The sequence below is a fragment of the Urocampus carinirostris genome, chromosome 5 (genome assembly GCF_059441175.1).
Source record: "Urocampus carinirostris isolate Australia breed hairy pipefish chromosome 5, RoL_Ucar_1.0, whole genome shotgun sequence".
NCBI classification, from domain to species: domain Eukaryota; kingdom Metazoa; phylum Chordata; class Actinopteri; order Syngnathiformes; family Syngnathidae; genus Urocampus; species Urocampus carinirostris.
In genome coordinates, this window is record NC_142353.1 from 42,549,681 (window position 1) to 42,564,184 (window position 14,504).

Below are 14,504 nucleotides of genomic sequence, written 5' to 3' on the forward strand. Positions count from 1 at the left end.
ACAAAACTTGGGTTATTGTTTATATGTTTGGGATTCATATAGAATAGAATATAATATAATATACCTTTATTGTCATTGTTAAAAAATGGGTTGAACATAGTGTGACAACGAAATTGGGCGTGGCACTCCAGTTTCACATTTAACTATCTATCTATCTATCTATCTATCTATCTATCTATCTATCTATCTATCTACCTTGGTCATATCCCTCAAGAGGGGTGACCGACAGCAAGACAAACACATACAATAACAAAGAAAATAAAAGGGAAAAAAATAGCAAAAAAACCCACTCAAGAATTTTTGGACCATGGCCAACCCAATTGCCCAAACACCCAAACAAGTTAGGCACCTAAGTTGGTCATGCTTTCGTCCCTCCAGATGAAATGGGACACCGGAAAGCGGCCATGTCACTCGGGTCAGGGTGACACAACACACTCTTTGTTCAACAGCAGGGCCCGACAGCTTTCACTGGTTTACCCCTGCCGCATCATACGGGTGCCCAGCCCACCCTTAAGAACGCGTCCACAATCCCACTATCCTTTCACAACACCTCTCCACTCCTTTCTATCACCAACAAAAGCTTTAGCTTCCATTATATTTAGACCTCTTTCCTGCACATTTCCACATTTAACAGTGAGGATAAAAGAGAACAAAGAAGATAAGGTTATAATTTACACAATATTTACACAAGAAATGTGGGCATGTAGGATGTTACATACAATTTTGGGATCGTATTAGTGCAATATGCGTTAAGTGCAAAAATAGTCAACATTGTGCAAAGTGAGCATAGGCATGAATACAGTTTTACATGAGGTAGCGTGTTTGCAAGAGTTTTTTGTGCAGTGTGTGTTACGAGATCAAAGAGATCAAATCCAGCAGAGAAGCTAATGTTTTGACTCATTTCATCTGCAGCAACTGTAATAAAAAACCTCATCATCCAGTCCAGCCTGAATGTGGATCTTTGGTGGGACAGGTACACCGCGGTTACATTGGTCCCGTGACCCGTGACTTCTACCAAGCTCTCCGAACCGAGGACTGTCCTACCTGCCACATTGTTTCATGAAGCGTTTCACATCCACTACACAGCATTATCTCCAGACAGAAGAGCAGCTTCAGCGACAGACTGCTGTCACTGTCTTGTAGCACGGACAGACTGAAGAGATCTTTTCTTCCTCATGCCATGAGGCTCTTTAACTCCACCCGGCAGAGTAAAGGCCCACATTAAACCACACCCCCTACAGTGCATATTACCGAATTTTATTGCAATATGTATTCTGTGGAGCACTATCTAGATACCGGGCAGCACGGCAGCGCAGTGGTTAGCGCATGTGCGGCACAGTTCATGTCTTGTGAACCTCCTGCGTGGGTTCAAATCCAGCTCCAGACTCCCTGTGCGGAGTTTGTATGTTCTCCCCGTGCTTGCGTGGGTTTCCTCCAGGCACTCCGGTTTCCTCCCACATTCCAAAAACATGCATTTCAGGTGAATTGGTCGGTCCAAATTGTCCCTAGGTGTAAATGAGCGAGTGAGTTGTCTGTACCCGTGACACCTGCGATTGGCTGGCAACCAGTTCAGGGTGTCCCCTGCCCACTGCCCGATGATTGCTGGGATGGGCTCCAGCACCCCCGCGACCCTACTGAGGATAAGCGGTGTAGCCAATGAGATGAGATGAGACTATCTAGATACCCTATAGAACACGCTACAGTGGGTATAAGCACGTCACATTGGGTATTTATATATTGTATTCTTTTTGCTTTATTATTGTATTGTTCTCAGCTCAGGGATGCTGCTGGAAATGTGAATTTCCCTCCGGCAATGAATAAAGTATCTATCTATCTATCTATCTATCGAAAAATATCAATTCATTTCAACAGTCAAAATTATAAATAGTGTCTATTAATGGAAGCACATGAATGAATCCAACACATATATGCATATAGAGCAAAAAAAGGCACTTCAGAGATCTGAACAACTTTTAGACATGCTTTGATATCCTTTTACTCATGAAAGTGGGTCAGCATTGCAGCTCTAATGAATCCAAGCTTAGTCTAGTTGCCACCCTCCAGCCATGACTCTCACCAAGGCCACTGCAAACCAATTGGTCCAGCCGCCTGCAGCCCCCCTATTCAGAACTTATTTTTAACCGTTCCAATCAGCATGTTTGAACTGTGCCCTTTGGAATTGCCACTGAAATAGAATTTAAGGCGGCAAAACCCATTCGCCCAAGAAGCCCCTATCTAAGATTTTTAAGGCGGCACAGACGGTGTTTGAAATATAGTTTCTCAGACAAGGTACCGTATTTTCCGCACTATAAGGCGCACCGGGTTATAGGGCGCACCCCCCAAAAATAGTTTTTAGTCCTATATTTTCCATACATAAGGCGCACCGGATTATAAGGCGCTACAATGGGAACGTCGACAAAACAGTCAGATAGTTGAGTCAAACTTATTACCCCCTTAACATTCCGAAAGCTTGCAAAGAAGCAAATACGTGTCGTAGACACGCGCGGATGCGGTGTCCGTACGATGTCACCAAACAAACATTTCTTAGTTTCCATTTTGTTTTTTGGAAGACTAAGTAAGAATTTTACTGTGCAGGGAAACGGGGTTCTTTACTGTCCATATGACAATAAACACTTTGAATTGAATTTAGTTTAAAAATAGACTCATCACAGAAACATCAAGATCGTTCTAAAACAAGATACCGGGAAAATATAAAGCCGCATAGCTCACCCAAGTTCTCTTGCAGCCATCACGTTCAATAACGATACGTAACCATGGTCTTCTTACAACCGTGAGTGTAGTAAATCCAGGAGAGTAAAATATTTACAAATATAGAATAGTAAATATAGTTTCTCTATGCCGTAGTGCAACCCAACATGTGATTCACATTCATCTTTTTCGGCCAATTGCAGGCTTTGTTTCGCCCCTTTAGCCTATGCGAGGCTGTAAATGATAAAAAGGATCCGCCCCCTTTACCTCCGAATAACTTTAGCCAATAGTGACTGATTTAAATGATGATTGACACATTGGTTAGGAAATGAAACGCCGGTATATAAATCCCAGCATACACCGCGGACGACTTCGCCTTCGGGGTAAAATCTAGTCAGCGGCTGCTTCCTTTAGTTCCAAGACTATGCGACTTAATATTGATCCATATATAAGGCGCACTGTATTATAAGGCGCATGGTCAGCTTTTGAGAAAAATAAAGGCTTTTAGGTGCGCCTTATAGTGCGGAAAATAAGGTACATAAATCCTGACAGCAGATAATAAAGACAAAAACAGAGGATGCTAACACGACTCACCTCAATGCTGAAATAGCCTCGATCTACGTAGTCTCCCAGGAAGAGATATCTTGTGTTACTTGGTGATCCACCGACTTCAAAAAGCTTCATGAGGTCAAAGAACTGACCATGGACATCGCCGCATACTGACAAAAAAATACAAAAGGACAGTTACAGTTGCAAAGTGCAGCATACAAATAGTTAACAATGTGATCACCCCCCTAAACAAGAGTGCAACGCTGTGAAAAATATACCGTAAATTCCGGACTATAGAGCGCACCTGATTATAAGCCGCACCCACCACATTTTAAGAGGAAAACCGATTTTGTACATACACAAGCCGCACCTGTATATAAGCCGCATGCTCCCACATTTAAACATGTAACACAAACACAAAATTAACCCAAACCAGACTTCAAGTCCCGCGAATGAAACTAAATGTCCTTCATTAAAGTCCAGAGTCTAAAAATCACAGCCGGCAAAATGAACGGAAAATGATACCGGTACTTAAGGTTTGATGCAGACCTGCAAGGTCCGGATCCCGTTGAAAGTAATCCAAGGAAAAAAGTGTATATTTCCAAAGGTAAGGGTGGGAAAAATATATCAGATGAACACATTTACTACGCAACTCCTTTTTCTTTAACCAACTTTTTACCCCCTCTTCTTTCCTTGTCTGTCCCTCACCTTTAGCGGTCCCCACTTAAACTCGGCACCCCGCGTTTGTTCCGCCCCTCATTTTTCGTTCACCGGTATCAGAATAAGTGTCTAAAAATAAATACAAATAAATACATTACAAAAATATACAGTTGCAAATCCATACTATACATAGGTTATACATATTTACAAAGAAAGACGGTAAACCGAGAGAGTTTTAAAGCTTTAAGACAAGCACTCTACCTTCTGAGCTAATGGCGCCCCCAGGTAAGTCAAACTTTTCCAATACTTTCCAAAACTTTGTCATTGCATTTTTTCCCTCGATATTCACAAAGTGAAGCCACCAGATAGCAGTGTCAGCGTCATTTTTAAGCAGATCTGTAGTGAAATATGGTAACAATTTCAAGCATTAGCAAACACTTCACCGAAAATGTAAGCATTTTCTATCCTTGAAAACACAACACTATAATTCAAGCATTTTCAAGGATTCCCAGCACCCAAATGAACCCTAAACATAGTATCTCAAACAAGAAATGAACCGGAACCCAATCAGGACCCAAATGCGTGACGTTTCTCACACAAGCTTTTATTTCATGGAAAATGGGGAGTCATGCACGTTAGGCAGCGGTCTGGCGTGGAAAGACAGAGAGTCAGGGACCGACGAGATCGATACCAAATAACTGAGCAGATATCGGAAAGATGGGGTCGATACCGGACAGGACGGGACAGACAGGATTGATATTGAAAAAGGATATTGAAATTAAACAGGATAAACTAGATGGGAATGGAAACTGGAGAGAATAATAAACAGGACAAAATAAACGACACAATACCAACAGGAAACAGGACCGAGTCAGAACCCACGTCTTGCAGGGCAGAGGTTTGTTGACGGATCAACAAAGGAACAGTGAGAACACTGAGCTTAAATAGACAGAAAGGAAATCTGTCAACTAGTCGCAGCTGGCGCCACACATGCGGGGCCAATTGGGCGCCATGGCAACCGTGACACCCTACTCTTTTTACCGTACTTCGTTTTCATCTTTCGTTGGTTTTTTTGTTTTTTTTAAATGACTTCCAACGGAACACAACACATCCAACAAAATGTCACGGAGTGTATAGCCCATGGCATACAATAAAGGTTGGGTAGGGTTTCCTTTACTGGATTACTTTCAATTACTTTTGGATTACTCCAATACAAAATATCCTAATAAAAGACAAAAGAAACTAAATATGAATAAAATGACTAAATTTTGTGCAGGCTTGGGGAGTAACGGAACACATGGAACGGCAAAAATGATGTTGGCAAGCTGTTTGGATTTATTTTCATTTTGTTTCTGTCGTATTTTATGTCCGTTTTGCCGGATATCAAAGAGATCAAAGCCAGGGGAGAAAGCTTACCACGTGTTGCGAGTCATCATTTTATTCATATTTAGTTTCTTTTGTCTCTTATTAGCATTTTTGGTATTGGAGTAATCCAAAAGTAATTGAAAGTAATCCAGTTAAAGTAACCATACCCAACCCTGCATACACTAAAAAATATCTTGTTCAATGGAAATAATAATCAACCAAACTTTGTTGTGCTGTTCAGAAGGAATTCTTGTCTCATCTCATCTCATCTCATCTCATTAGCTGCACCGCTTATCCTCAGTAGGGTCGCGGGGGTGCTGGAGCCCATCCCAGCAATCATCGGGCAGTGGGCAGGGGACACCCTGAACTGGTTACCAGCCAATCGCAGGGCACACGGGGACAGACAACTCACTCGCCCATTCACACCTAGGGACAATTTGGACCGGCCAACTCACCTGAAATGCATGTTTTTGGAATGTGGGAGGGAACCGGAGTGCCCGGAGGAAACCCACGCAAGCACGGGGAGAACATACAAACTCCGCACAGGAAGTCTGGAGCTGGATTTGAACCCACGACAGGTTCGCATGACATGAACTGTGCCGCACAAGCGCTAACCACTGCGCCGCCGTGCTGCCCCAGGAATTCTTTTAGAAAAACTGTTTCAGGTCAGGAATATTTTCTGTTCTATTGGTGTGAATCTCTTTAATGAGGTCAGCGTCCGAATCGGATTAAGGTTAGGACCCTGACTGGGCCACTCCAGAAAGCATATTTTCTTCGGTTGTTGACAGGGTTGGGTAGGGTTACTTTAACTTGATTACTTTCAATGACTTTTGGATTACTCCAATACCAAATATGCTACTAAAAGACAAAAGAAACTAAATATGAATAAAATGATGACTCACAACACGTGGTAAGCTTTCTCTCCTGGCTTTGATCTCCGGCAAAACGAACATAAAATGCGACAGAAACAAAATGAAAATAAATCCAAACAGCTTGCCAACATCATTTTTGCCCTTCCGTGTATTCCGTTACTCCCCAAGCCTGCAAAAAATTGAGACATTTTATTCATATTTAGTTTCTTTTGTCTTTTATTAGCATATTTGGTTTCGGAGTAATCCAAAAGTAATTGAAAGTAATCCAGTTAAAGTAACCCTACCCAACCCTGGTTGTTGATCATCGTTTTTGTTGTGGATCTCATCTTGTAAACTCATCTGTTTTTTTCAACTGAGACATAATCTTGTTTTGCTAAATATATTTAAAAAAATGTGGCAATGAGGATACCACGCACCTTCTAACACAGGGGTGTCAAACTCATTTTAACTCGGGGGCCACACAATAGAACAAACATTCTGTCGGGGGCCGGACTAGTAGATTAAAGAGAAAGAAAAAGAGAGATTTAAGAGATAAGAGAAAGAGGGAGGGAAAAGGAGAGAGGGTGGGACAAAGAAAGAAAAAAGGGAGAGAGGGAGAGAGCGTGAGAAACAAAAGAGATAAAAAGAGAAGTTGTGAGAGAGGGGCAAAGAAAGGGAGAGGAAGAAAGAAATCCAAAGAGAAATAGAAAGACAGGAGGAGAGAAAAGAGAAAAGAAAGCGTGTGAAGGGTATGAAGAGAGAAAGAGAAAAGAGAGAAAATGTAAAAAGGAAGTTAGAGCAAAAGAGGTTAAAAGACAAAGAGAGAGAAAGAGACAAAGAGCAATAAAGGAAGAGAAAAAGAGAGGCACAGAGAGTTAAAGAGACAAAGACAGAGTGGGAGAAGAGAGGGAGAGAGCGTGAGAAACAAAAGATAAAAAGTCGTGAGAGAGGGGGAAAAGAAAGGGAGAGGAAGAAAGAAATCCAAAGAGAAATAGAAAGACAGAAGGAGAGAAAAGAGAAAAGAAAGCTGCACAGGGTATGAAGAGAGAAAGAGAAAAGAGAGAAAAGGAAAAAAGGAAGTTAGAGCAAAAGAGGTTAAAAGACAAAGAGAGAGAAAGAGACAAAGAGCAATAAAGGAAGAGAAAAAGAGAGGCACAGAGAGTGAAAGAGACAAAGACAGAGTGGGAGAAAGGGGGTGAGAGAGAGAGAGGGCGGGACAAAGAAAGAAAAAGAGAGAGAGGAAGAGAGCACGAGAAACAAAAGATAAAAAGTCGTGAGAGAGGGGGGAAAGAAAGGGAGAGGAAGAAAGAAATCCAAAGAGAAATAGAAAGACAGAAGGAGAGGAAAGAGAAAAGAAAGCGCAAAACGAAAAATTTGGACACCTCTGTTAAAGGCAAAATTCAAAATGATTCTAAATGTGTTGTGATATTAAGAGAATGTGTTAGCCATGTTTGCAGCGCCATAAATCACTGGCCTTGTCAGACACCTACGCAAAATTGGCTTGCCGCCGACCGAGTTACGACAACAAAGCCGACCCTGTCCCTTGCAATCAAGAGTCTGGCATCGTATAATGCACAGGTGTCAAACAGGCAGCCCGCGGGCCAGATCAGGGCCGCTAGGGGATTGAATCCGGCTTGCGAGACAACACTCAGAGAAGCGCAAGAGAAAAACAAGCTGCAGGTTGAAATATGTCAACTTGATGTTGCCAAAGAAAGGTGCCTCGAACAAAGACACTGTACTTGTATTTCTCTCTCTCTCTCTCTCTCTCTCTTTCTCTCTCTCCCCCTCCCTTTTCTCCCACTCTGTCTCTTTCACTCTCTGTGTCTCTCTTTTTCTCTTCCTTTGTTGCTCTTTGTCTCTTTCTCTCTCTGTGTCTTTTAACCTCCTTTGCTCTAACTTCCTTTTTTCCTTTTCTCTCTTTTCTCTTTCTCTCTTCATACCCTGTGCAGCTTTCTTTTCTCTTTTCTCTCCTTCTGTCTTTCTATTTCTCTTTGGATTTCTTTCTTCCTCACCCTTTCTTTTCCCCCTCTCTCAGGACTTTTTATCTTTTGTTTCTCACGCTCTCTCCCTCTCTCTCTTTTTCTTTCTTTGTCCCGCCCTCTCTCCTTTTCCTTCCCTCTTTCTCTTATTTCTTTATCTCTTTTTCTTTCTCTTTAATCTACTAGTCCGGCCCCCGACAGAATGTTTGTTCTATCGTGTGGCCCCCGAGTTAAAATGAGTTTGACACCCCTGATACAGTGTTCTCGTTTGCCCGCGTCCCTGCGTCCTAGAGGCATAATTTTTGCTGGGGATGCATAGTGTCAAATCAGCGTGGGTCCCGGGACGCAATTTTTTTGACACAAAATTGTCCTTATTATCCGATTACTTTTTTTTTTAACAAGGATTTACCGCACTCCAAACTTTTCGTCAGGCAGATCCGCCATTGTTGTTTTGGTCTCGCGGTTCGAGTTTTCGTCTGCACGCCGATCTCGGCAAAAGAGATCTCGTTGCTTCGAGATGACGTCATTGTTGTGGTGGTTGTCGTCGAGGGAAGGTGAAAATCAACACAAAATTGGTCATTTATTCAGTGTCGATAATAAGTCGAATCTTAATGCAGAAAGTGATAACGGCAATAATTCTTTGCACGAAAAGACGGCGGAGAAATTCTTCGGAAGATCGCGGAGGCAAGGAAAACACGTGTGTTGAAGCCAATGATTCGACGAAAGAAAATAAACAAAAGAATACTCTAATGGACTAAATTATATTCGTGGTTACGCTATCAGGAGGATGATAACGGATTGGACCTTGAGAAGGCATTACAACTGTGGCGGGACAGCAAACCAAACTGAAAAATCTGAAGCGATAACTGCTTTGTATTACCAATTAACTGTGATGATTAAAACTGAATGAAAATATAGATTAATATAATTATTTCAGCTATAATATTTTGTATAATGTACAATATTGTTGGGGCAGCATGGCGGCGCAGTGGTTAGCGCGTGTGCGGCACAGTTCTAAGGTCTTGGGAACCTCTTGTGAGGGTTCAAATCCAGCTACCGGACTTCCTGTGCGGAGTTTGTATGTTCTCTCCGTGCTTGCGTGGGTTTCCTCCGGGCACTCCGGTTTCCTCCCACATTCCAAAGACATGCATTTGAGGTGGATTGGCCGGTCCAAATTGTCTCTAGGTGAGAATGAGCGAGCGAGTTGTCTGTCCCTGTGTGCCCTGCGATTGGCTGGCAACCAGTTCAGGGTGTCCTCTGTCCACTGCCTAAAGATTTCTGGGATGGGCTCCAGCACCCCACGACCCTACTGAGGATAAGCGGTGCAGCTAATGAGATGAGATGAGTTAAAGCAGAAAGTGATAACAACGGCAATAATTCCGGCACGAAAAAACAGCGGAAAAATTCGCGGAGGCAAGGAAAACACGTGTGTTGAAGTGAACGATTCGACGAAAGATTATAAACAAAAGAATACTCCTAGCAAGAAAAGGACTTTTCTGCCAAAATGGACTCAGTTATATTCCTGGTTACGCTATGAGGAGGATGATAATGGATTGGACCTTGAGAAAGCATTACAACTGTGGCGGGACAGCAAACCATGAAGAATATATGAACTGAAAAATCTGAAGTGATAACAGCTTTGTATTACAAATTAACTGTGATGATTAAAACTGAATGAATATATAGATTTATATATTTGTCACCGATTTACAATTTCAACCCTGATAACACTAAATTTTGGGGACCCTTAGATCTGTGTTGGGACCCATAGATTTTTGAGCATGCGAGTCCCCGGGACCCATCACTTTTCACAGGTAAAATGAACACTGCTGATATAATGTGGGCAGCACGGCAGCGCAGTGGTTAGCGCTTGTGCGGCACAGTTCATGTCATGCGAACCTGTCGTGGGTTGAAATCCAGCTCCAGACTTCCTGTGCGGAGTTTGTATGTTCTCCCCGTGCTTGCGTGGGTTTCCTCCGGGCACTCCGGTTTCCTCCCACATTCCAAAAACATGCATTTCAGGTGAATTGGCCGGTCCAAATTGGCCCTAGGTGTGAATGAGCGAATGAGTTGTCTGTCCCTGTGTGCCCTGCGATTGGCTGGCAACCAGTTCAGGGTGTCCCCTGCCCACTGCCTGGAGATGGCTGGGATGGGCTCCAGCCCCCCGCGACCCTAATGAGGATAAGCGGTACGGCTAATGAGATGAGATGAGATGATATAATGTGTCTGCCACCATACCTGTAATAGGTGCCTCCACTTCCAGCATGCACTTCTCTTGGCGAAGGATGTTGGCCCCATCGTTGATGATCTTCAGCGCCACGTCTTCCTCCACTCTTCCCTCTTTGACGAGGTGGTTTCTTAGCAGCTCCGCGTTGGGCTTGCCATCTTCAAATAGCTCTTTTATGGTCAGTTTATGTTGCGGGGGGTATGGCACAGCTGTTGAGGGACGGGGTGGAGGGGTAGAAACAAACATTGCTTTATTTGGATGAAAAAGGAAAAGGCAGTTGTGAAATCATCAAGCGGAGGGTTTTAACTTTTATAGGCAAGAAGTTCAAGCTCGGAGATGACAGGGGAACCGCGGGAGTCGGAAAAACACAAGCGTGACTGGAACAAAAGACGTGAATCGGGGAGAAAGGATGGAAACGAGGCGGTATTTCTACTTGAATTGATGCATAATGCTCGGCGTGAAGCCCTGCAAATAGCAAGAAAAAAATCTCTGTGCTTTTGCGGGTAAAACTTGAGTGCTTCGTGATCAGGGTTGGGTAGGGTTACTTTAACTTGATTACCGTAAATTCCGGACTATAGAGCGCACCTGATTATAAGCCGCACCCATCACATTTAAGAGGAAAAAAATCAGGCCATAATACATAATACATTTTGGCTATCTTCAGACGAAGAACTGTAATGGTCATCCATATCAGTAGGTGGCAGTAGATTTTCATACACTTTTAATACACTCACGAGGTAGCACAGTACATTTACCAAACTTGATTTGTTTAACAAAGCGTTTTAAGATTGCACGGTAAAAAATAAAAACATAAAATAAAAAACAATGATGTGCTTTATTTAAGTATTATTTTCTTTTTATATACTACCGTAAATTCCGGACTATAGAGCGCACCTGATTTTAAGCCACAACCACCACATTTTAAGAGGAAAACCGATTTTGTACATACACAAGCCGCACCTGTATATAAGCCGCATGCGCCTACATTTAAACATGTAACACAAACACAAAATCAACCCAAACCCGAATTCAAGTCCCGCGATTGAAACTAAATGTCCTTCATTAAAGTCCACAGTCCAAAAATCACAGCCGGCAAAATGAACGGAAAATGATACCAGTACTTAAGGTTTGATGCAGACCTGCAGGGTCCGGATCCCGTTGAAAGTAATCCAAGGAAAATGTGTATATTTCCATAGGTAAGGGTGGGAAAAATATATCAGATGAACACATTTACTCACGCAACTCCTTTTTCTTTACCCAACTTTTTACCCCCTCTTCTTTCCTTGTCTGTCCCTCACCTTTAGCGGTCCCCACTTAAACTCGGCACCCCACGTTTGTTCCGCCCCTCATTTTTCGGTCACCTGTGCGAAACATATCACAATAAGTGTCTAATATAAATACAAATTAATACATTACAAAAATATATAGTTGCAAAATTTGCATTTAAAAAGAAATGCAAATTCCAAACTGCAATTATCATATGGGATTACTTAAGACATGCTTGTGATTCATGGTCATTGAATTGAAGGATTCCAAGAGCGCCATGTGCCATACTGACTACAGGTCAAATGATTAACGGGCTGGCCAAATATCAGCACCCATATTTAGGAATTTGGCAGATATCGGAATCAGCATTCCTATTCATTCAACAGGCTGATTAAATATATTTTAAAACCGGGGTTATTTAGGCTCATATGCAGTTGAACCTTGTTGTGGAATGTGGATAATAACTTATTAGTATGTAGGCATCTGGTGAAGGTCGTGGGATGACGTTTTTGCAAGAGGTCACAAGATGATATGTTGAGGGAGCCGGGGCGAACGACCTTCACGAGATATCTAAACTTTATTTGAGAACACTATAAAAGCCAATGTTGAACGTCTGGAACTTTGAACGTGTCCCCAATGGAATAAGGCGCGTTCCCTTTTTGCCATAGCTTCTCTCTGCGTATATTTTGGGGTGGCGCCCAACGACGTTCTCTCCAAAATAAGTGTCTCCCACTCTCTTCTCCCCTCGGATTCTACCCACCCCGTGCCTTCTGAATTATAAACGACCGGGGTTGGAGTCACTGAAGGCGGAAGAATAATGTTAGAGCGGAATAAACAGTGGCATGTCCAGACATGCCTGTAAATCAAGACCGCTAATAATATTGAGATTTAAAAAAGTCCGTGGCAGAAAGCGTATGTGTGATTATGACATACCATAAAAGGTGTAGTTGACTCGTTTGAGAGAAGAACATTAAGGTGGCAACTGATAGATTAGCTCTTATCATAACATTAGTTCGTCAATCAAACGTGTGTGTTTGTGATTGAGAGAAAGCATGAAAATCACGCAAAAGTGGAAGGGTGAGTGATTAGCTGTTACCACAACACTCGTTCGTCAATCTGGCTCTAAAACAGGAGTGGCCACACTTTTCAATTCGCGAGACCCGTTGAAATTTCGATGCACTTTTTGTCTTAAGTTAATTTAAATCATGTTAGGTGGATTGGCATTTTTATTCATTTATTGCAAAAAATAGGGGAGCTATTTATGTTTTTGTGTACCTTATTTTTGCATTATTAAAAATTCCTCACGCCATTTTACAGCAAATAAATCTCGGCTCTAAATATCAGTTATTGGCAACTGATATATTAGCTCTTATCATAACATTAGTTCGTCAATCAAACGTGTGTGTTTGTGATTGAGAGAAAGCATGAAAATCACACAAAAGTGGAAGGGTGAGTTATTAGCTGTTACCTTAACATTCGTTCGTCAATCTGGCTCTAAAGCAGGAGTGGCCACACTTTTCAATTCGCGAAACCCGTTGAAATTTCGATGCACTTTTTGTCTTAAGTTAATTTAAATCATGTTAGTTGTATTGGCATTTTTATTCATTTGTTGACAAAAATCAGGAAGCTACTTATGTTTTTGTGTACCTTATTTTTGCGGGGGCGGCAGTGGCTCAGGAGGTAGAGCGCTCGTCTTGGGATCAAGGGATCCCAGTTCGAATCCCGGCTTGTCAGTGTTACATGTCGAAGTGTCCTTGGGTAAGACACTGAACCCCTAATACCCCCAATAAGCAGGTTAGCGCCTCACATGGCTGCAAGGCCGCTATTGGGAAATGTGGAGCACATTGTAAAGCGCTTTGGGAAGTCATTGACTTGAAAAGCGCTATATAAATGCAGATCATTTCATTTCATTTCATTTCATTGTTAAAAATTACTCACGCCATTTTACAGCAAATAAATCTCGGCTCTAAATATCAGTTATTGGCAACTGATAGATTAGCTCTTATCATAACATTAGTTCGTCAATCAAACGTGTGTGTTTGTGATTGAGAGAAAGCATGAAAATCACACAAAAGTGGAAGGGTGAGTGATTAGCTGTTACCTTAACATTCGTTCGTCAATCTGGCTCTAAAGCAGGAGTGGCCACACTTTTCAATTTGCGAAACCCGTTGAAATTTCGATGCACTTTTTGTCTTAAGTTAATTTAAATCATGTTAGTTGTATTGGCATTTTTATTCATTTATTGACAAAAATCGGGAAGCTACTTATGTTTTTGTGTACCTTATTTTTGCATTGTTAAAAATTACTCACGCCATTTTACAGCAAATAAATCTCGGCTCTAAATATCAGTTATTGGCAACTGATAGATTAGCTCTTATCATAACATTAGTTAGTCAATCAAACGTGTGTGTTTGTGATTGAGAGAAAGCATGAAAATCACGCAAAAGTGGAAGGGTGAATGATTAGCTGTTACCACAACACTCGTTCGTCAATCTGGCTCTAAAACAGGAGTGGCCACACTTTTCAATTCGCGAGACCCGTTGAAATTTCGATTCACTTTTTGTCTTAAGTTAATTTAAATCATGATAGTTTTGTAAACCATTTAATTCATTTATTGCAAAAAAATGGGGGAGCTATTTATGTTTTTATGTACCTTTATTCCAGTTCTTTTTGAGTTACTAAAAATTATTTTACAGCAAATAAATCTCGGCTCTAAATATCAGTTATAGGCCTCCTCTTAATACTAATAATCGGTAACGGCCCTGAAAAACCAATATCGTTCGATCCTTAATACTGACCCTAGGTTCTTGTTTACAACTAACCCACATTACAACCAATCAGATTCACTTATTGGAGTCACGTGACCCAATATAAAGTTAATGAGGTCAGTCTGAGACA

General features: G+C 41.8%; 1 protein-coding gene across 3 annotated transcripts in view; it reads right to left on the bottom strand.

The window, feature by feature from the left end:
* Positions 1 to 14,504, bottom strand: part of ppp3cca (protein phosphatase 3, catalytic subunit, gamma isozyme, a) — a 95,710-nt gene that overhangs the window by 52,148 nt on the left and 29,058 nt on the right. For all 3 annotated transcript variants that reach the window (XM_088336899.1, XM_088336898.1, XM_088336897.1), the window contains exons 2-3: positions 10,352 to 10,549; positions 3,304 to 3,428 (exon numbers count right to left, since the gene is read on the bottom strand). In XM_088336899.1, coding sequence (XP_088193025.1) covers positions 3,304 to 3,428; positions 10,352 to 10,549 — 323 coding nt within the window. The remainder of the gene's footprint in view (positions 1 to 3,303; positions 3,429 to 10,351; positions 10,550 to 14,504) is intronic.